At 34.5% G+C, this 24,505-nt stretch overlaps 1 protein-coding gene across 1 annotated transcript in view; it reads left to right on the top strand.

The window, feature by feature from the left end:
• Nucleotides 1-23,320, top strand: part of LOC118194754 (arylsulfatase B-like) — a 67,075-nt gene extending 43,755 nt beyond the window's left edge. The window contains exons 7-9 of the mRNA XM_085827693.1: nucleotides 4,291-4,587; nucleotides 7,424-7,875; nucleotides 18,266-23,320. Coding sequence (XP_085683819.1) covers nucleotides 4,291-4,587; nucleotides 7,424-7,875; nucleotides 18,266-18,424 — 908 coding nt within the window. The 3' untranslated portion in view covers nucleotides 18,425-23,320. The remainder of the gene's footprint in view (nucleotides 1-4,290; nucleotides 4,588-7,423; nucleotides 7,876-18,265) is intronic.
• Nucleotides 23,321-24,505: the final 1,185 nt, after the last annotated feature.

The raw sequence follows: 24,505 nt of genomic DNA on the forward strand, positions 1-24,505 counted from the left end.
CATCATATCCCGCATCCAAGATTGAAATATGGTGAAAGCCTATCGAAAATATGACAAAAAAATGGTGATGTCAAATAAAAGAGTTACTTACCTATCAACGTCAACAATTCAATCATTAATAAAGTTGTTGAAAGATATATAATAAAAAGAAGTTGAAAGAAATATAATAAAATACTTATACAGAATACTTCTACTGTGAGACTTCTTCTAAATCTGTAACACAAATGATTAAAAATTAGTAATCAAAATAATTATAAAATACTGTAGAATAACTTAATGTGTCATATAATAGCTGAAAAAGAAAACACACAAATAAATAACAATAAATTCATAAATGTCTAAAAGAGTTTTTTACCTTCACACTGGTCACTCGATGTTATCCAGACTGGATAACGCATCGGCCTTGTTCAACTTAGCACCTGGGCGATGCGAAATCGTAGTATCATACTTCTGTAACACTTGAACCCGTCTTTGTAGCTTAGAATATTGCGGTGCGTCCTTTGTAATGAATGTTAACGGATTGTGATCCGCAATCAGTTTCACGGGTGATCCAAAGATCCATGTTTTCAAACTACTTCAGGCTGAAAATCACAGCACAGGCTCCTCTTTCGCTGGTTCGTCACGCCTGTTATATTTTGATTAATTTCTGGCTAGCATAACTGATCGGGTATATCTTTTCGTTTCTCCATTGAGATAAGCAGGCACCTGTTGAAGATGCATCACACTGAATTGTAAAAGGTAACCTTGGAACAGAGGTTTAAACCTGGGTGCCTCTACAAGACATTTCTTTAACTCCTCGAATGCTTCGTCGTGTTTTCCTGTCGACAGCTCTTCGAGACTTCTTCTTTTGGTGAGCTCTGTTAATGTATAAGCTGTCTCTGCATAATATGGAATGCAATCTCTATAATAACTACACAGGCTTAGAATACCTTTCAACTGCTTCTTTGTTTGAGGTCTAGCTAGTTTCTGGATAGCTTCCAACTTCTCTGGATCAGTCCGATGGCTTCCGGAATAAATGATAATTTCCAGAGACTTAATGTGAGTCTTAGCAATGGAACATTTCTTGAGATTTACTGAAAACTTTAGTTCTAACAATTTAAAAAAAAAAAAAAAAAATGATGACGAAATGTACTGAATGTTCATTCCAGTTCTTTGAATAAACTGCTATGTCACTGACGTGGGCTCGAGCGAAATCTTTGTATTTAGCAAGTGCTTGGTTTATCATGCTCTGAAATGTTGCAACAGCGTTGCGTAGCCCAAAATGCGTGACTTTAAATCGATACTGAGCTCGATGTGACTTGAAGTATGCTAATTCTTGACTTTCCCTTTCCAAAGTATGGCCCAATATCCCTTGAACAAATCGATGGTTGATATCAAGTTGGATTTCCCAATATGAAATAAGAGTGCTTTGGGATTTTCCATAGGGAAATCGTCTGGTTTTCGTTACTTCATTTAGGGATCTAAAGTCTAATCATAGGAGAAGCGTACCAGCTTTTCTCATGATACAGAAAATTTAGGGTACGAAATTTCCGCATTGGTTTCTTCTATCAGACCCACTGTCAACATTTCTCCGATTTGTTTGTCTATTTGCGACTTCAATGCTTCCGGGATTCGATAAATGTATGGCTTCTTTCTTTCTGTGTCATTTAATCTTATTTTATGTTCTCCTACTGTGTCAATTGTACTTTATTTGTAAATAATTTGTCATCTTTTCTTAATAAGTTCCTTATTTTATCATCGTCAAACTGGTTTAAGTCCACTTCGCAAAGATGAAAATGATCCTATTTGGCATTCGCATTGGGTGTAGGAGGGACTTCTCCGAGTTCCTCTTCATTCTCAAATATTACACTTACCGCCTGTACTTTTAGTTTTGGTTTTGGTTTTATTAGATAACGGTAAAGCACTCGAGGACTATCTGCCTTAAGGGAGGGATGCCTTCGTGGCGGACTTTCTAAGGAAACTGGCTTGTATACACGTTACACATGGGGAAAACCACGAAAACGCCCACGCAGCCAGCCCGTTCGCGGTATTCGAACCTCGGACCGAACTATCAGTGTTCAGTGACGTTACCACTCAGCCGCTGGTGGGCCCTGTACTTTTGGATTAAATTTTCTGATTTTATTTATGTGAACTCTCCCTATTGTTCCGTCTGCCAGTTTTGCTCTATAAGAATATGGATTACAAAGAGCTACTTTTACTGCAGGTGTTCCTGCCCATCTGGCATATAATTTATTACTAGAATGTGGAATCAGTAGATACACTTGATCTCCCGGTTTGAATTCTTTATATATATTGCTCTTCGATTAGCATATCTTGCATATTCACCTTGCTTCAATTCTATCATAGATGCTTGCTCTTCTTCTCTTTCTAAATTCATTTTTTCCCCTCAACAGCGATTTAACAAAATTTTACAGGTAGTGGAATTTCTCCTGACCACGTCGATTTTAATATTGTCAGCGGACCTCTAGCCTCTCTTCCATACATTAATTTAAATGGGGATACTCCAATAATACAATTTGGATTTCTCGATAAGCAAATAACAGACATAGCATGTGTTTATCCCAATATTTACAGTCGTTTCGAATGATATGATGCAGCATACATTTTAGAACTTGGTTGCATCGTTCAACTAATCCTGAACTCTGTGGATGCCCTGGCGTTACAAATCTAGGACCTTGCTCCTAATCTAGAACGAAATTCTTGTGTTAATTCTGAAACAAAATTGGTACCTCGATCACTAGGTATTACCCGAGTTATACCCGTTCTCCTAAAGATTTATAATAATGCATCGCATGTTGATTTTGCCGTAATTGTTTTCAAAGGGACAGCTTCTGACTAGAAACAGCTTCTGGCTAGAAACGTTGGTCGACTAAACGCAGTATGTATATATTTGTGCTTACACACTGCTGGATTTTCAACTGGACTGATTATATCTATATTTACTGTGCCAAATGGAAATTCAGGCCTCTGAACTGGGATTGTGGGTACACGATCGCCGGTTCTTTCTCTACTTTGTAATTAACATTCCTTACAAGTTCTACAGTGTTCTTCTATATCTCGCGACATGTTTGGCCTGTAAAATGAGTAAAGAATCCTTTCTTTTGTTTCTCTCATCCCTAAATGATTCGCCAAAATAGATTCGTGTGCTAATTTTAAAATGTGTTTTCTTCTAACTTTAGGCACTGCTAATTGATTAGCCTGTTCTCCAGAGATCTTTTTTATATGATAGATCAAATCATCCATTAAAATGTATCCATTTGTCTTTCTTTGTAACTCTTTAAAAATATCGCGTGACATGTCACATTCCTTATGCTGTTCTCTAAAAATACCGGCTTCCGAACTTTGACCCGCAACTAATTTATCCTCATTTCCGCTTTGATCCTGAATGCAATTTGCACTAAATTTTGCTAGTTTTATGGCATAATTTTTGGCACCTTGGAACTGTTTCCACTGATGACTCCTCACTTTTGGTATCTGCGATAGAGACCTGTGTCACAATCACGAATCACGGAAAGCAGATATCAGTTCAGCTTTAGACCGAACCTGTTTACATCACACCAGCTATATATAGTTGAGAAGCATATCTTAGAGGGTTGTGAACAAAAGAGACATACTGGTGTCATTTTTCTCGACATAGCTAAGGCTTTTGATCGTGTCTGGATGGACGCCCTAATTTACAAAGCACAAAATCTGGGTTTTCCAGATTACATTATACATATAATTATTACAGGTTAATTTCGTATTCATTAACGGCTTCCAAAAGCCTTCCTCTTTTCTGACCTTTTTCTAGGTCTCCCTCATAGAAAACTAAATTTTTGGTGCCTCTCAGATTGAGAGTTAGCGCTCTCTATGCATGTCGTTAGTTGACGTTCCCATACATCACAGTGATCACTCTTATGCCCGTCTGAACGCTCCTTTCAAGTCTAAATAAAAATTAATTTTATTTGGTGTCTAACAGCGCAGTGCAAATTTTTTTAATATGAAAATGCTGAAAGAGAACGTATTCCAAGACTAAATTTATTAAATGTAAACCAAATATAAGAGCAAATTTTGGATTTAAGATTTAACAATTTTTCAATACCGTAAAGCTGTCTCATGTCGTGTTGCTGGACAAAGTCTTTTCGAATTTCACTATTATTAAAAGATTTTGATAATAATAAAATTTGCTTAAAAAATCTTTCGTGCACAGCACTTAAATGTATTCTTTGTGTTACTGAATATATGAAGCTAGAATATCCTTTCAAGAACTGTACTATTGCAATGTTTTCTTGTTCTCGTTTTGACCTGTAGCTATGGTTTCCGCCTTGGACGATTCAGTAGGAAGTATATTTAAAGCTTTATATGAGAAAGGCATATTGGAAAACAGTATCATAGTTTTCGCATCTGACAATGGCGGAGAGGTTTCTGTTAGAAAAAATGGATATGCCTCTAACTACCCACTTCGAGGCAGAAAAAGGACTGCTTTCGAAGGTGGCATTCGAGTACCAGCAGTTCTATGGAGCCCACTCTTAGGTCTCAGAGAATCCAGAACTTCAAATCAACTTATGCACGTCACGGACTGGTTACCTACGCTTTACGAGGCTGCTGGTAAGCTCTTCTAATGCCTAACGGAAAATCGTTTATTGATTAAAAATATTAATTTTGGATTTATTTCGTTAAAGAATAACTCCTGCCAAATAATCTCTCCAGATAGATATATACTATTGCATTCTAAGCGTTCGTAGATTTTATATCTGTTATAAAACCGAGTTTTCATACTAATATAAATTCTCGATAAGAAATATATAGCATCAGTTACTTATTACATTTAATAAATACCCTTAAAATTATTATACCGCTTAATATAATGAAAAGTTTTTGTAAGCAATGTATTCATGAAATGTTGTGGAGTCTACGTGTTCTTTTTGGTAACATACAACGTGGGCACTACAAAGAAGACGAAGTCGGGAATTTTCGCTGTCTTTGGAGAATAAGTACGGCTCTTAGCTTAATTAAACACTAAATTGGCTGCACACACCAAGCCTGAGCCTGAAATATTAGTATAAACTTAAAAGGTATCGAACACCGACTAAAAAGCTAATTTCAAACTCGCAACATAAACATCGGAACTAATTCCGCTACTACTCTTTTCAAACTCATGCAACGCAGCTTAAATACTGCTCCCGAAACACGTTTAGATTTGCATCTACATCATTAAAAATTTATATTTCGGCAGGAAACTGAAATCAGGGGGGAAAGGAAAGAAAACCTAAAAATAATTGATTAGAATAAATTAAATCCTTACAATGTAACATGCGATTTTCTCACTAACGGACAATTAATTATCAAGAACAATTACTAATTCCTACCTAAGCCAGAAATTTTAGTTAATGATGATGCATTTTGGTGCGAAATCTACTATTCTAGTTCTTTTTTTTAGATGGGAAACAAAGCAATTTTATCTATTGCGTAAATATAGGATATTAAAAAGGTGAGGGAGGAAATTAATTTTCAGCCAAGTTCTCAATTTTATTAAGTTCTACTACTCTGCAAAATTTATTCAGTTTCTTATAGTCCGTATAATAAACGATAAATTCAAATTTCCATGTAATCACGGTTCAAGAAATATTTTTTTAAATTCAAAATACAGCATAATTAAAAGGCAAAGAGCATACATATCAGGTTTCATGCTCCCACGTTTATTCAATTCCATCACGGATTTTCTTTATTAGCGTTGCCAGATCCCAAAAACAAAAATATGCATCATGAAGCATTTTCGCCTTTTATAGGCAATTAAAATACATTTTTAGACAAAATTTCTTACACTACATTTTCCATTGCAATTATCTCCTTCGTTTGATTTATTTGATTCCCTGCTTTACTATGCGTTGAATATTCTTCTAGTCATACCATTCATACTGTCTTAATGATAATTTCCAGAACTATGCCTCAATTCGAAGCATAAAAAGCATATACAAATACAACACACACATAATACAGTGGAGCATCGTTTCACAATTTTGTTATCGTACTTTTTAATTTGTTTAAAATATTAACTATGTTCAAACAAATTTAAAATTAATATTTTTAATAAATATTTAATTAATATTAAAATTTTAAGGCGTTAAAACAATTGCTTCATAATCAATACTTTAAAAATGATATTAATACAAATTTATATTTTTGAAACCACAAGAATGCAAATTTCTGTAGTTACGTAAAACTGGAAAAAATGTTATATTTTTATTTGAATTACCGTCTTGAATAAGTAAACAAAATTTTTCAGAAACATTTTAAAGCAAATTTTAACTTTTCTTGAAGAAAAAATTTTTAATTGTCGTCTGACGTGTCTTTTTATTCTGTATCCCAGGCAAAAGAAATGTTTTCTCTCTCGTATTTTATCTTTAACGAAAAGTGCGTTTCGCTTTCATGGCATTTTGTATCAATTAATTCTGCTCCACATAGTTTACTTAACACAGCGTCCTGTTCAGAAGAATAAAACTTGTCTATTTTTCCTTTTAAGTATTCCTTCTATTCATGAGCATGTTTTCAACTTTTGTACCAGACTCGGATGTTTCATGCCTCTACTTCCATCCCCTGTCCCCATTTCTAGCGAAAATACTTGAATGGTGGGCCTGCGAAATGTGAAAACATGCAGTAAGTTAAGCAAAACCGACGTATAAAAGAAATGTTTTACTATTAAAATAAATAGCACTGAATCAGGATCAAGATGAAACGACACATAAATATAAAGGATGTAAAAACGAGAAACGTATAAACGGTGCTCAAATGTATATATGTATATGTAAAATATAAAATAGGAAACGAAAAAGAAAAAAAAATTCAGGTATAGACTTTTAAATTTTAAATTTTAATTAGGTATAAGTTCTCTTCAAGAATACATATTGCATCATTTCGCATCATCATTTCTCTGCATTGCAGAAGCTTTTGCTCAATAGCAGCTCAGCATTCAAACAAAAAATTTCTAAGCGTATAAATACTATTGCAACAATTCCGCATCTTCTTTTGCTGCTTGTTTATGCCTGAGAAAGTCACGTCTCTCACTTAACTGTATATTTCTATTATTTAAATGTAAGCTTCGTATATAGAAATTGTGGGGCGTTTAAAGCACTCTCCCCAGTGTTGCATCTATCAAGGATATGTCCTAAGAAATACGGACAATGAATTTTCATTAATCAATACATTATGCGTTGAATTCGAAACTTCTGTCTGGAACTCCATCATTCCATCTATGCAGCAGTTTCAAGCTATCTGTTCGTTCTGTTCCCACCACGACTGCTACGTAATTGGTTTTATCTTCCGCCAAAACTACAACATCGCATACATATACACATTATATGTGTGCATGTGTGTGCGTGTGTGTTTGTGTATAGGCAGCATGCTACCTCTATTCAAGTATTCATATTGCTTTTTGTTTATGTAGGTGGTAATGTGAAAGATTTAGGTACTATCGATGGTCGAAATATGTGGAATGCTCTTCGGCTAAATTGTAAATCTCCTCGACGTGAGCTTCTTCATCTTCTGGATACTATATATGGCATGTCAGCTTTAAGAATTGGAAATTTAAAACTAATTAATGGTTCAGTTTTTAATAAAGCAGAAGAATGGTACGGTCCAACAGGATTTGAAGATGTGAATCCAGCGTCTATGGATGAATGGGTATTCAAAGATAGTAATGTTGTGGAAACTATTTTGAAGAGAACTGAGCTGTGGTTACCTCGGTCTCCAGATACATGGAGGAGAGAGGCAGTCCTTCAATGCAATGGTAAACAGCCAATAAAGGGAAAAGAGTGCAATCCAGCCCAAGCACCCTGTCTGTTCAACATTACTTCTGACCCTTGTGAATATCACAATATAGCTGCTGTCTATCCTCAGGTAAAACTATTTTCCATTGCTATTTTTAAATAGTTTTTAAGATTATAGATAAATTTAGAAAAATAATTCTAATTAATTAAAAGCAGGAAAGCAATGAATTTTTCAAATTGATTGCCTTGATATGAATTTTAATTCAATTTTCTAAACGTTTGTCGGAAATAAAAATTTCTTGCGAGTGACTCAATCGCGTCGAATGCATCTTTTAGAATATTTTCCGTTTCGGAAATGTTAGTTTATATAAATCTACACATGCACCACATAGTTAAAATGAGGACTGAAGGTTAAGTGATTCAGACGTTTTCTGTAGGTTAGCTCAGTAGCCCCAAGCTTGCAATGTTTGGGGAAAATTTAGTTCAAAGACAGTTACCTTCTATATTGTTTTAGCCTTAACCAATATTATCCGAAGAAATCCCCTAGAACACTGAAGGTTCGTATCTGTTGCGCAGAGTGTGCAATTATATCAGAAACGTGATTGAGTTAGTCGTCAAAACAGTTATACCATTCCAGGAAAATATAGTTTTAATCTCGATCCTTGTATAAAGAATAAAAATTATTTGTATTTTGCTAATTCTTAAATTTCTAGATTGTTCTCATTTTAATTTCGCTTTGAATGTGTTCTATTTTGTGAGATTTTTTGTTAACATTCAAAGATATAGACTTATTATGATAAGATAAAAGATATGGACTATTTACGACTTCTCGCACAGCGTGAAGAAATAGCACACAGAGGAAAGGGTTTTAATTTCCCTTTTATCTAATTAAACTGTTCAACAAAAATGCACATACTTTGGGATCACAATAATACCGACTACTTGCGGTGAGAACTTCAGAATGACTTAACAATAAACTTAAATGGTATTTAAACGCTGAGTCAGCCTATTAGACTACTTGAGTCTTAGGCTGACTCAGAAACTTGCACAGGCGATAGATTTTAACTAAACGGCCAGAAGGCGTATCAGCAACTCAAAGGAACAGCAGCAAGAACAGAATAGCAACGTGCGCTAGACTAGCGAAATCACACTCAGACTAACTTTCTCTTTTCACCCTTTTAAACACTTTTCTTCATTTTAATTTAATTTGCATCCTTGTGAGGAAATGCGAGGGGAAATTGAGGAGTTCAGAAAAGATGACAAAATTTAGAGTAATTGGTATTTAAACTAACAACTTACAACTTCAAATGCAAAATAAGTCTGAAAACTAGTTTTAATTATTCCATTAAATTAATTGTGAACACTTTTTCAACACTTCAAATAATTAATTCAAATGTTAAAACTCTCCGCCACAAAAATTTGAAATTCAAATTTCAATGCAATGGATTGTGCTTATAACAGAAAGTACATTACTGATAAAGATGGAGAATGTTTCTGAAAAATTTAAGTTCAAGAAATTGAAACACTGAAGTCTTCTGCATCTGCAGCTATCAGCTGGTCTTACAGATTCGGCTCTTTATCGCTCAGCTTTTACAACTCTGTAGGATATTCTCTAATAAAAGATGAGAAATAAATCTTTGAATAATGAGCCAACACGTGTCATGCATTTCTTTTCACTATTTCCAGCCCTGTTTTCATAATCAACATAGTAGCGACAAAATTATATATATTCTTTTGAATAATTAGTTTGTTATTTTATATTATGTTCCCTTTTGCAAAAGCATTATCTCATGGAATTGTACAAAAAAGCTAGATTTCAGTTATTATGTAAGGTTAAATATAATTAATTATTAAAGTACACTCTGTTTTATTTTCCTGTGCTTCAGGCGAACTTTCATTTTCGTAATAAAATAAAATTCTAAAACTCAAAGACAAGAGGTAAATGTCGCATGCAAGCAAGCTCTGGATTGAAGAATATGTTTTTGCGCTTCTCGAAGAGAAATATTCCTATTCAAAAATTAAAAAACATGAAATGCATGGTATTCAAATTTCTAAGTGAAAAAAAAAGCAACATTATTAATCGGTAAGAGGAAATTCGTCAGTCATTACTTCTACATGCAAAGAAAACTCGAAACGAATATCTTAAAATGGTACGTACTATTTCTAATGTTTCTACAGTTAACTGGATAATAAGAGAAAATCTGTCGACGCAGAAATCAACTGCAGTCTTTAAATGGATATGTAGCAAAAATAAATAAAATAATAAACCAAGACTTGCAACTTGGAAAAGCTAAAATACATGATGTTCATAAGCTTTTGCCACTCAGAATAATTTGTAGATCTCTGTATGAAAACTATTTAGCAGATGGTAAATGGAAATACATTATGACGGTCGATGAAGTATATGTTTACCTAAATGACTGCAATTAAAAAAAGGTCAGTTTATTATGAAAATCGAAGAGCAGAAAATTGTAAAAACCTCGTTCCGTCAATGCAAAGAAAGTTATAAGGTATTTTCTCCCTCCTTCCATCATCCCTTCGTAGTGTAACGGTAGCACAATCGGTGTGTATTCGAGAGATCCAGATTCGAGTCCCAGCGAGCGCACCGCACATTCTTCAAATCTTCTGCTACAAAAAAACCTAATAACTCTACAAAGTTTCAGTAAAGATTTATTACTGTCGCAGGATTATCTTAGGATGGGAAATTAAAAATAAGAAGAATAGGAAAAATGTTAAAAATCAGTTCAACGCATTACCAAGAGAAAGTTTTACGTCTGATATTTACAGAAGAAATTCCATTTCTTTATCCCATTGACTTTCAAAGAGTGAAACTTCATTAAAAAAAGAGTCACACTTCGAAAAGTACAACTGCATTGCAGTGCACTCCTGCGAAGTCCCCTGACGTATTTCCTATGGACTATTGTGGCATTGGTTCCTTGAAAATAGATTTTTCTAAGTGCAAATCCAACACGCTTGATGGACTCTGAAAAGTAGTGGAGAGTAATTGTAGTCAATACCCCTGGAAAATTTAAGAAAACCCTCCTATCATGGAAACCACAATGCAGATTTACAGTTCAGAAAAACGGCTATCAGATTGAACATTTAAAAAAATATACTTTAAGCTTTAAACATTAATTAAAAGGCCCCTAAATCGTTCTAGAAGTGTATAAACATCCTCTGTAAAATATACTGTGCACTACAGTCAAAAGTCGTTAATCTGGACTCGTCGGGACTTCGGCGATTCCGGATTATCGATTTTTCCGGATTATAGATCATCAGTTTAAATCTGGTAAGATGGCACGCAAAAATTACAAAATTAAAAATATGAAACCGTAATTTATGAAATAAAGAACAATTATGATCTAAAGGGTATCAAAATTTACAAAAAGAAAAAGCTTAATATTTATTTGTTTACTTTATTAAACATTTCTTTCAATGGAAGTTGTTTCGTTTCATGTGATAATACTTTCTCTTTAATTCTATTAAACAGACATAATTTCTTGTTTAGTTACAAAGTTCCGCTGTTCAAGTCCTATAATTGCTGTGTCGAGAACACCGACTAATTTGTCAATCGAAATTTTTTCGTTTTCAATAACCTCTGTCACTTTCTTCACTATCGGAAGCGAATTATGACGACGAGAAACTTGTTTTAAATCATATCAAAGACGGAGTACATCGAGATGAAATACTACATTTAGTAAGGAATTATAAGCCAAATAAAATAAAAACATCTGCCCTGAAGATAAGGATAGTGCTGACAGATCAACTTCCAATTCATTGCGCACCGCGGCGTTCCCCCCGCCGAGCAGCGTGAAATTGATAAACAGATTTCGGATTTCGAAGCATACTTTCGCTTTAGATCCTTTACATATTAGCAAATATATATCGGAAATTCTATTTGATATAATCGAAAGTTCAAGCTTACTTTTATAAAATTGCTCTAACAGTCTGCAAAAAATAATAAGCCGGATCCATTTCGAAGATTAAGGAACAACGCAATCTGCAACTTAACTGAATTACATAATTTTAGCTTAGCTTATACCGTCCGTTATACATTAAACGCGCATGCGTAAACGTTTTATGCGCACGCGCACTCGCATATTCGCAGCCGTAAAGGTCTTACGCGCACACGTAAACGCCTATGTGCATGCGTTAACGCCACGCATGCGCAGAAAGTTTGTAGCTTTGAGGTCCGGATTATAGATCATTCCGGATTATGGGTGTTCAAATTAACGACTTTTGACTGTATTATCAATTCACATAATATGTTGTTAATACAATAATGTAAAGTTTCCTCCTCATTACAGTATAATATTTTCCTCCCTCAAATACATTAAATGAAAGAGAATTAATGAAAAATTTTAGCTCTTCCGTAAAAGATGAGTCTTAAATTAAGTGCAGTATCATGAACTGTTTCAAGGGATGTTAGGAATAAAATGCTTTCTCCAATGAAATAAAATAATAAAATAAAAATTATGACTGGCAAATTTACAGTGAAAATTATGTGTGCATATCTGTAAATGATATACAATTTCACTTCTAGAAAAAGGATACTAGTTTTTTATGATACGCAGCGATATCCATATTTTTCTTGCTGTTGCAATGATCACTGACAATGATAACGGTAATTCTAAATATGTGATAACAGCACAATATCTAGGATGGCGGAAGGAAGTAGGATAACTGTGTGTAGAAATATTGTGATGATAAGGTGCTTGTAAACTCTGATGATTATCCACTTGAGAAAATAGAATAAGGATCACCCGGATCATCTTTAGAAGCTATTGAAAAATGATTGAAAGTCTTCTGTTGTTTCTGCTTTTTCAGTTCGTTTAATGTTTGCTGAAGAGGTGCAAAGCTTCTGTTATTTCTACTCGAAACTTTAATGCTACGCTTCATCATAGGATTATAAGTCATTCCTTTTTTTTAAACTTTAGGCCATTCGAAATATTTCTCCAAATTTTTCTAGTGTCCAAACTGCTTATTCTACTGCAGTTCCTTCTTCATCATCACCACCTTCCTCTGCATGTGAGCTGGCCAAGTCTTTTAACTCCTCATTCATCAATTCCTCCTGGTAATATACTTTCAATATGTTCTTTAACTTTTCCTCTATTTGTTGACAAATCATCGTTACCAGATTTTCTTGCTGTTTGTACGTTTGTACTGTTATATTTATTTCTTTATCGAAGCCAGTGACGCGTTTGAAATCATGGACGACCAGTGGCGGCTCGTAGCTAAAATTAGTAGGTGTGCTGTTCCAAAAAATTTTAACCTTTGTTTTAAAATTGTGTAAAAGCAAACAAACCTGTATAAAAAGAAAATTTATTTTGAAACTTCATGAAATCTTACAAGAACAAAATTAAACATTTCTTATTTACTTTAACCTAAATTGTTACAGTTTAATCGTTATTTATTCATTTAAAAATGAAATCCATTCTTCTTGTTTTAATTTGCGCGAAAAGATCAATAATTTTCTCCTTGATCTCTGGATGACAACTGAGGAAATTTTTCTCTATTGAAAGCACTGCAAGCGCATTTACTATTTCCGAGTTCATAGTACTTCTTAGAAAGGTTTTCATTCTTTTCAATGTTGAAAAGCAATGTTCTGCCTCTCATGTAGTCATGGAAACTGTCAAGAGAATTTTTATTAATTTTGTAATTTCACTAAGAACATCGTCTAGATTATTTTCCAAGATAAATTTCAGTAGTTCAATTAATTTGCACTACTCATGAATATCAGACCTACGATAGAATATCTTTAGTTTACTTTCAAGTTTTTCTTTGTCAATCATTGGATATGCTTCAGTGATCGGTACCATTTCTTCTGTAGGATGTGTATTCCTAAAACTAGCGAAGCATTTCTTGTTGAACAATTTAGCAGTTGATAAGTGTTTAGTGGAAGCATATCGGTCCATTATATCTATACGTATAAAGTCACATATTTCCTTCGCTTCTGCCATCAGTGTCTTTGAAGAATTCTCACAGTACTTTGAATGTCTTAATTTTAAAATAGCAGTTTTTAAATTTGTTACATATTCATTAACTCTAAACACACTAATTTCTCTGGATTGCATTTGCTTGTATATTATTTCAGCATGAGGCATAATCTGATAAAAAAGCTCTAACCAAAACTTGAAATTATCATCATTTAGATATTTTAAAATTCCTGTTGCTTCTGCAATAGTTTGATCTGCATTTGATGTTGACTGAATTTCAGTAAGGCAATTTTTTAAAAGGTTGCAAATTTTCATGAACTCTGTTTATGGTCCGTATGTTGAAGTTCCACCTTGCGGAGGAAGGACGTGGAATGCTAACGTTCATATGCTTCTTTAGAATGGACACACGTTGCGGTGATCTTGAGAAGAATGTTGGAATAGCCAGAATATTAGAAAAAAATATTTTCGCGTTTCGTGAAATACTTGCTGCATTTTTCATTATTAAATTAAGTTGATGTGCATAACAGTGAATAAAATGTACATTAGTATAAACTGCTTTTATTTTTGCTTGAACTCCTGTTTTTTTTCCTTTCATGACATTTGCACCATCAAATGTCTGAACTATCAATTTTTGTTCATTTCCCTGAAGGATTATGTACAATTGTTCTAAAATGCATTTTGATATGCCATCTGCAGTTTGATTTTCTGGAAAAAAGAATCCCCAGAAATGCTCAAATAATTCTCCATTCAATACATATCGTAGAACAAGGACCATCTGAGTGCGTTCCGAAACATCTGTTGTGTCATCAACCATTAAAGCTACAAAAGAAGCTTTTCTAATTTCCGTCCTTATCTCCTCATGGTATATTTGAAACAGGCAGTCAAGTATCTCATTCTGAATGGTCTTCGAAACACCTTTGAAGACTGCACTAGTTTCTAAGTGATTCTTCAAATCTGAATCTAATTTAGATGCAAAATTTACTAATCCTCTAAATACCCCTGGATTTACTGAATCGTCTTTTTCATCATGTCCACGTAAGGGAGTTTCAAAGTTTCCGCAAAAGAAAATGCAGTCTATTATTTTGAACAAAATTTCACCGTTCTTTTTAACCTTTATGTTATGCTTATTGACTGAAAGTCTGTATCCCTCACTAAGTTTCTCCTTAATGCTAACGGTTCCTAAAAGTGACAGTGAAACTACATTATCAACGTGCTTCTTTGACTTCTCATGCTTTTCAGTTTTTTCTTTCATTTTGTTTATATTTCTGAAACCCTCTTTTGTCCAACTCCAAACAGCAAGCACGGGAAGCAAAACAGAGCATTTTTTAGTTCACAACCGCAAAGCAAACTTTTCCGTTGGTACCATTCAGAATTGAAACTACGAATATATTTCTTATTATTGCTTATACCTGTCTGACATATTAGAATATCAGGTGCTGAACGACCTCTTTTCTTAATTGTAACTTTTTCATGTAGAGACAGCTGTGAAAACGAAAGCTCTCGAAGTTCACTTACAGTCGCAGAATTTATTACTTGAGAATGCAAGGACATGGTTAAAATTTTTTGTAAAATAAAAGAATCGACAAAACGAATCAAATAGAATTGCTGGAAAATAATCTAATCAAGAATATGGCGTATGGTTTTTAAACACAGCCCATGCGGAGTGAAAAAAAAAACACCTCCCAACGGCACGCCAGATTCGGCACTGCAAGAGCGACAGTGCTCTTTGCTCTCTCTGGCTTGTGTGCTGTTTTCTGAGTGCGCATGCGCAGAACAGCCAAACACGGCGCCGCTGAACTGTAAAGCGAGCAGTTCCATACAAAGACTTTCATACCTTCATAAACTGGGGGATGGCTACTGACATTAAGCTTAAGGATTAAATATTGTAGAAGTATAAAGAAAGAGTTAAAGTATAAAAGGCACATTATATTAAATATTAAAAATAATAATAAGTGGAAATACGGGGTGCTGCAGTTCCACAGTGCTTATTACGAGTCGCCACTGTGGACGACTTCACTCTACAAATTCTTCCAACATGCATTGGCAATGGCTTTAATTTGCCCACTGCTGCTTTCATGAAAGTTACTGCGTCGGCGACAGCGAAGGATTTGCATCAGTCTCTTACCTGAAGGTTAGGAGCAGCTTGAATGTCTGTTCGAATCATCTTGAAGACTTGGCGAGTATATGATACTTTTACACACATAATAAAATCCTGATCAAGTGGCTGAAGGAATGTGGTCATTTTGGTAGCAAAACAACCACCTGAATATTCTCATTTTTCATTCCAATGGACTGAAAATGGCTAGGCGTATTATCTAGCCGTCAATTAAACTTTTAATGAAAACTGGTCCCTTTTGAAGTAACTTTACACTTAAGGGGTAGAACACCGTTGTCAATGGTATTAAAGTAATCCACGCCTTTTCATTATATTATCAGAAGACAAGAAGTTTTATATCTCCTCTATATACATACGTAAGGGAGGTAATGTTTTCCGTTCAAAAATTCGGTAGAGAGTTTTCGGTAAATAAGCAAGAATCAGGTGCCCTTCAGTAAGTTCTTACTATTTTTAAAATGATGTCTGCCTACCTACGTGTCTGTTTAAATGTATGTATATGACGATTATTTCGTCCTCGATAAATTTTGTGTGAAACTTTCACAAATTTCCATTTTCCATATTTAAGCTTTCTACATTCGTGAAAAGAGTTCATTAGATTTTGAATAAAACTGGGCAACTGGAAGTGGCACTTTACAGGAAGCTCATAACAGTTCTTAATTAAAAACTATATTAAAATATAATACAAAACTTTTACTTATTTAAGACTTTTATATCAATGGGAACAACAACCCTTACCTTTTTTTCTCATTCCCTACATGGGATTTATTTGAATGTTTCTATTCTGATGTTCCTTAGGGACCAGCTGAATATAGCTTATTAAAGCCATTTATTGACTACATAAGTATAGCCATTAAGCATTAAAGCATGGAACAACATACCGTGTTTCCTTGCATATTTTCTCCCTCTTTTTAACTAACTATATCGCTAGAAAATCAATAAAAAAAATTGTGCGTAATTCCCAAAGAACGTAGCTACAGGATGAAAATAACAAATGAAAAATAGTCATCATGGATAAACTACTGATAACTATCACAATATTATTTCTTTTAAAGAAATTCAATAAGAACACATAGTAATATTAACATTACGATATCTGACAGATATAGGGCCGATTACTGACAATAACTGAGCCGGACACGTCGCGCTTATCTTATACAACTCCAGAGTCACCTCATATGAATGAGTCATTACCGCAGTTCCTAATAGGAACGTCGGAGAAGAGAGGCGAACAAATGACCTGGATTTTAAAAGCTCGAACATATCAGTAGTAGATAAGCCTATAACGAGCTGAAACGTAACTAACAGAAGTAAGGTGAAATCACATTTTTGGAATGCTTCTTAAGTGAGAGAACACCTGTCATTTCCGGGTAGCTTAACGACGAATCTGCACAATAATACGTTTTAAATCATAAATATTAGGGAAAACAAATTGGATAAAATGAATAAAAATAAAAATAATCAATTTACCAATAAAACTATCCCTTAGACGCAAACACTATGTACAATCGAAAAAGGACTAAATTATGCGAATGTTTTTAAAATTTTCAGAACCTAGCCCTAAAAAAACTAGCGGGCAAATACATGAGGAAAAACAGATTATTAAATGAGATTTTGGTTAAAATTAAAAAATCGGAAGTGATTTTTTACTCGAAGCTCTGAGCAGACTTTCGTAAAAAAAATATGAGATAATCTGAAATTTGCTACTTAAAATAGGTATGTGATTAAGGACAACACATTATATTTATAAGCATTAAATGCATTCTTAGAATTATACCAAATGGAATGAGAAAAAGCTCGTTATGAAGACGAGCTCTCATTATGAAAGAATTAATCCTCAATTTTGCGTTCGTTTTAATTTTGTGTCGAATCACATTTCTAATAAAAGGATGTTACCACGAAATGTTATCGCTATGTATTATTTTTAATCAAATAACATCAAATATAAATAATAAGCGAATATAAAAAGAAATGTACGGTAACACTTAACACTGTATCCGCAATTTTAAAGAAATGCTATTTTTAAAAATTTCGAGATTAAGTCACTGATTTATGAATCTGAAACGCTGTAGTATATTTTCAAATCAAAGCTTGAGAACTAACGTATACATGAACACATATAGTTACCGTTCCCTATTGTACGGGAATAAAAGAATGATAAAAAAATTAATAGTGTTTATAATTAGCTCTAAACCTAGATTTAGCTAGAACCTAAACTGAAGCGATAGTTAATTTAAAATATAATCCAAAAACGGTCGTTCAATTCGGCCAATTCCATATGTTCAATTCGGCCAATCTTGCATATGTTGTAGATTGGCCAAGGTTGTCGATTTGCCTGTTTTATCTTGCATATGTATTAATGTAATGAACTCAGTACTTATGTAGAAAAAATACCGGTTTATGAAGTAGAATTATCCTTCTCTTAACTAATCAATAAGCCAATGTATTTCTCATATTCTTATATCTTTCAGATGGTAAATACTATGATGGAAATTATTTCTGCTCTCCAAGAAGTCTCCGAACCGGCTCAGAAGAAAATCATCGACCCAAAATCCCACCCCTTATGTCATGATTTCGGCCATGTGGAATGGCTGGAACCTGAATACAGCTCTACCTGTGATTTTCTCTAGGTATAACTTTCCAAACAGTTAGTTACTAAATTAATTTAGAATGATTTCAGGTACAATATAGGACAATATGGAAAGCAAGTCACTATCCATGGCATCTTGAAAACTTCAATTATATTAAAAACAAATACTCCGTACATGGATAAAAAAGGGGATTCTCCTCCTCCCTGACTTATTCTTGGGAGTTGACCATGGAGTTCAGAAGTAGATGGAGCAGACACCGTGCTTAAATCTGAAAAGCGAGAAAGACTCAGTTTTTACCTCCCTAGTCTCCTTCTTTTATCGACTCTCGTCTACTCCCTTCTCAGAATAGGATGTTATGAACATCGATGATAATTTCGACAATATATTTGTTAAATTAAATGTTAAAGTGGTTTATTGTTCTGCTATTGCATGTTCAGGAAGAAATGATGCATCAAAAAGCAAAAATTTAAGCTTCTATAGATACATTATTTTTATGTACAGGGTTTGCCCGGAAAGCAGTAGAACTGAATTTCTTTTTTTTTTTTTTTTTAATTCATTCATAATTTTGACAAGTCGGCTGAATAGTTTTCAAAATATGCCCCCTCTGCATCAACACACCGTTTCCAGCTACTCTATCAATCGCTGAAGTGGCTCTGCCAATCCCTGGCATGCAAAAACTGGAATGCTCTCCACCTCCCTCGTTACGGCCTGGACCGAGCCCTGGTGCCATCCTTTCACAATTCTTCCGTCGGGGGAAGAGGAAGAAGTCTTAAGGAGCGACAACTGAGCTATAGGGTGGTTAGGAAAGCTGTGTGATGCCATGTTTGGTCATGACAGCAAAGGCAGTGTGGTTCGGCGCATTGTCGTGATGCAGCCTCCATGATCCAGCGATTGCTGGAAGGACGCGGGTGACTCGTTTACTGATTCTGAGGTGGTCAGAATTCAAAAGATTTCTCACTTTACTTCTTTTCGCCATCGTTGGAACAGCTAGCCCCCTGGGTTAGGCGCTTTTCAGCCTGTTGGATCCCGTCGATGGAATTAAAAATAAATACATAAATAAATATCAATAAAGAGCTTAGTACTGTGTACTCCGGGTATTGATTACATTTAGAGCTTAGTGCTGTGTCCTTCGGGAACTGGTCACGCTAAACCAGGAACATTGAAAGAACGACCAGAACATGGAAAGAAGGTGCATGGTGAGGACTGCTGAGACTAAGAGGAACACTTTTCACTATTATGGTACATATTAGGTATACAGATATATTAAGGATATAGTATAGACTCAGGTACAGATGTAAAAATAAACAAATACATTACAAATTGTGGAATACATTAACTGAGTTCTGGATTAATCATAATATTAAAATTATTAAAAAAACACAAGACATTAAGTAAATTAATATATGTACAGCGCGGACTGCTGACGGCACGGTTTCCAAAGAAAGAAGTCACTTTTACCGCAATGCTTTTACCAACGGTAGTGCAGTCTCTAATACGGCTGAATGCATGTTTATTCTTAATTGTGTTCTTGAACCATACCGGCATATTGATTGCAGCTAGTCTTTTTTAATGTGAATTCCCTGTGTGCGGGCAATCAAACAGATAGTGATCTGGGTCACCAGTACTGCCACAAATACATTGGTCGCTGTCTCTTAGGCGAAATCTGAATCTGTGAACATAGAACATACATGGCCATGCCCTGTCAGGTACTATGTGAGGTGCGAAGAGCTGCTAGTTAAATTATGGTTAACTTTTGGTTGGAAATTATACAGTCTTCTGCGAGTACGGAAGGGGAACATTAATGTCACTCACGTGGGGTTCATTAGCTGCGCCTTTCGCATCTGCTGCTTCATTTCCTTTAATCCCCGTATGAACTTTTCAGGAATCGAAAATAATAATTTTAGTGTGTCCCTGACAATGGAATGTCTATTGCGGCGGCCGCCCTGGATGGCCTGCAATTGAGTCTGTGTAAATTCGCACTTTCAAGTTTTTGTCATTTTTGCCGTTGAAAGGCGTCCTGACCGTTGCTCATTTTCAACTTGCTCTCTTCCATCCCGAAACAACTTGTGCCACTCAAAAACACTTAATCGACCCATGGCATCACTCCCATAAGCAGTCTTGATCATGTCATTGACCACACTCGCAGTTTTTCCAAGTTTGACGTAAAACTTCGCCGCCTAAGGCTGCTCTAACAAACGATTCATTGTGGAGATGACAAGGCACCATGAAAGGGATTCATCTTAAACTCGATATACACTCCGAGAAGGCTTGGAGACGACTAGCGACTGGTCGTCATAATCCAACCAGTGCAGTAACATCCCCCTCCTTCGCCACGTTTCGGCAGAGGAAAAATCAGTCTTACTACTTCCCGGGGAAACCCTGTATAAAGTAATTTATATTTTCCTTTCCATTTGAATTGTTTTTGCTTTCTTTTATGTTATAAACATTAGATCAAGATCTGACTGAAAACTCTATTGTGCATTTAATTAGAGAAATAAGCAAATATTATCTCAGGATAAGAAGCAAATATTGGTGTAAAGATCTATCGGATAAGTTAGATTCCCCTTCCCTCCCCCCAAAAAGGACATAAATTTAACAAATTAGTTCCACTTAAAGGAGAAAAATTCTTACGTGTTATCAAATTTAACCATCTTCTTTGCAATTATAAACTGTAACTAAACTTACGACTGGCAGCGAATTTTCGCTAAGTCTAAAATAACAACTGAAACTTCAGAAGGGTGTAAAAGACCCTTTGTTTTTAAACTCAGACAGCAGAAGGCACACCTGGTGCTTACAACTTGGCTAACCACATGTGGCTTGATTATTCAACTATCGGCAATTATAATGCAAAACCAAAGATTACATATCTTATCTAAGCTAGCAGCAATTTAGCAACGTGTCCTCGAAAGGCAAAACACCCTCTGCCTTACAGTTTAAAAACCCCACTACACACGAACTAATTTCCATTCTGGCAGGAAAACAGAAGGGAGAGGTAACTGTAAAGACCCAAAATATACAATAACTGGTTAATTAACATAAAGGAACTTTACAGATTATTAATTAACACTGAAGAAAGAAAGTTAATAATAAAAATATTCTTTACATATCATAGGAATGCCCTGATTTTGTTAAAATTTTAAATGATATTTTTACAAAATTTTAATCTTAATTAATTAATTTGGTTTATTTAATGTATTTTTAATCAAATTGAATTTGAAAAGATCTCAGTTAACTTTAAGAATAGAGTACATCAGTATTGTAAGTAACATGAATAAAATCCATGAAATATTATAATTAATTTTTTCAATTATAACAAGACAAAGGCTTTCTGTTCTCCAGGATTGTATGCATTTCTATGCATATCACAAAGAAGATAATGAAGGAAGCATTAAATAATTTCATTATATTATATAACTTCCATAGCCTATCTCCCCTTAAAAGTCTAGGATGTAACTTTAAATAACTGCTTTTGATATCAAAAACCTATCTTGTATTTTTTGTTTAATGTATTTCATAACTCAGTACTTTTCCATTATACACCTCCACACTTTTTGGCACCTGTGAGAGAGTGAAAGAGGAGTCAACCACAAGCCGAGACCCAAGGATAGCACCATCTCTGTGTATGTGTGCATAAACAAGAATAATTAAGCACATATTATTACACTATTATTGCCAAAATGCATGGCACATGCACAATGCAAAAGTCCTCATAATCCTTCATAGTACGAATGATGTTTATTTATAAGATAAGAATTTAAATGTAGGGGGATAAGACATTATATAACTTATCTTGATAAACAAATTTTTTTTTTTTTTTTTTTTTAATTACCGACAAAATTCAGATTCTTGTTATAAATCAGTGCTGCATGTGTTCATAGAAAAATTTATTGTTTTCTTCATTATATACAGAAAATAATTTTAAGAGTTTATTATTTTATCCAGAAGTCAATTCCATTATTTCCTTCAACTTCTGCTTCTACTTATTCGCCAGTTGAATGATTTCCAAAAAGTACTACGAATTTCATTCTTTTTTATTATTAAGGTATTCTTTATTAGTTATATCTGTACACAGTTGAGAATTCATATTTGCATAAGAATTGATGATGTTATATCTTCAAAAATTTCGATGGCACTTAAATTATCCATCTACATTTTAGTAGGACAGAAACTAATTGCTTTGAAATTGCATCCCCATGCCTATCATTGCTACTTAAAGGCGTTCATTAACAGCTTATTGAAAATTGCTAATGGTCCTAAAATTTAACTGTGATAAGTTTAAAAAGCATTTTAATAGTGTGACAAAAAATCTTCGGTTTACTTGCAAAACAATTATTATAACCATGTTTAAAACAGTGGGAAATGCACAGAGTTATATGTAAACAGTAGTTTAACTGGGTCCATTAAAATAGCGAGACAGGAAAGCTTATCAGTGTTGAGGATTCAACTAGTCCTACTACGAGGGTTGCTGGTAGCTGCTCCATTTACCTTTTACTCCCATGGTTATGATACATCTAACTTAACCCCGCACTGACAACTGCAGCAAAAACACCCCTGAAATTGAAATTACAGAGGAAGTGGAGAGATCAAGACTTAATTCAACTGGAATCCAAAGACGGCAGTTCTAAGTTTTGGAACGAAATTATAATTCAAATCGAAAATCCAAGTGTATTTTTATCTATTTTTCCCTATGGTTGTCATTAACTTATTTAATCTCTTTACATCTTATTTAACTTTAACTGCTTATTATTTACATATCAATTATATTGTAATCGAACTGTATGTATATGACATTACAACCAAGTATGCTACATTCCTGCATTTTATGAGTATATTGTAATACTGTACCTTGTATATGCATATTTTATACTATAAATGATTATCTTTATGATATATTTATAAAAAGGGTAAAGGAATAAATGAAATCTAGTGTGCTCAGATTAACCACGCTGAAAAGCTTCATCGCAAATACCAATAATTCTTTGAGCAGAAAATCATTCACATTAAAACAACATGTATCTGCATTTACCTAATTTATCAACATCTTAGAAAAACTAGTTTTTCTTCATTTAAATTACCGTAATTTCCGGAAGAAACGCCGCGGCGTTTACGTGTTTAAAACATAAATTTTCAGCGGGTGCGGCGTTTAGGTGCACCAAAAATAAAATATTTCCTATGCTGGTCATTGTACATAGTTTGGATGGCCTTGTCATTGTGCATAGATTGGTGCTGTTCCCACAAAAAAGACCACTCAGTTGCTTTTTGCGAACGTTATTTTGTTTACGTTCTTTCCCTTGAACGGACCTACATGCCTTATTCACCCTAAACGAGATCTCCGAAACAATAACATTCTTCCCCTTTCAAATCAACATTCTCATCAGTTTGAATAGTCTCTCTCCTCTGCCATTCGATGAATCTTCCAGGACCCAACCTCTCCCCACCCCTGCCTTTTCTGCAAAGGCGGACACGACTCCACCTGCCTCGCAATAACGAACTCTGACGTATTTCCCCTTCAGCATGAATGGATTTTTCTTGGCATTCTGCCAAATACAGATCCCATCAGTTAGGGTACAAGTACTTGTTGAATAGTTTTTAATTAGGGAGCGGAAAATTTTTTAAAATGCCTCTAAACGGCACAGAAGCTATACATTTCTTACCTTTAATTTATTTTTGAGTTATGGTTTCATTTCATGCATTTTTTTTAACTGGTATGTCATATATCAGGACTTGGGTTGAGTTTTTGAATCTATACGGCCCACGACGATGTCACGCGCAATTTAATCTATTGCGGCGTTTCTGTGTAATTTTAATTTTCTTCCCGCCATTTTTCTCGAGTGCGGCGTTTACGCTGATGCGGCCTTTCTTCCGGAAATTATGGTACCTGTGATTTATCAAATCTATCAACAATTCTACCCCTAACCATTGTCAGCTATTCATTCTATCACACTGCTTCTGAAATTCAACAAAATTTTACAAAAAAAGGAGCTATAATTATTACCAATGCATATAAACAAAATAAAAGTGGAACTACAAATTACCCTTTTATAGCTATCTCTATTGCCCATGTCACCAATATTTATGAGTACAATAACATATCCAACACCACAACGAGTTACACTCTTT

Source organism: Stegodyphus dumicola, chromosome 12, assembly GCF_044657685.1.
Source record: "Stegodyphus dumicola isolate Sdum_Otavi_A_Nest chromosome 12, ASM4465768v1".
Classification (NCBI taxonomy): Eukaryota; Metazoa; Arthropoda; class Arachnida; order Araneae; family Eresidae; genus Stegodyphus; species Stegodyphus dumicola.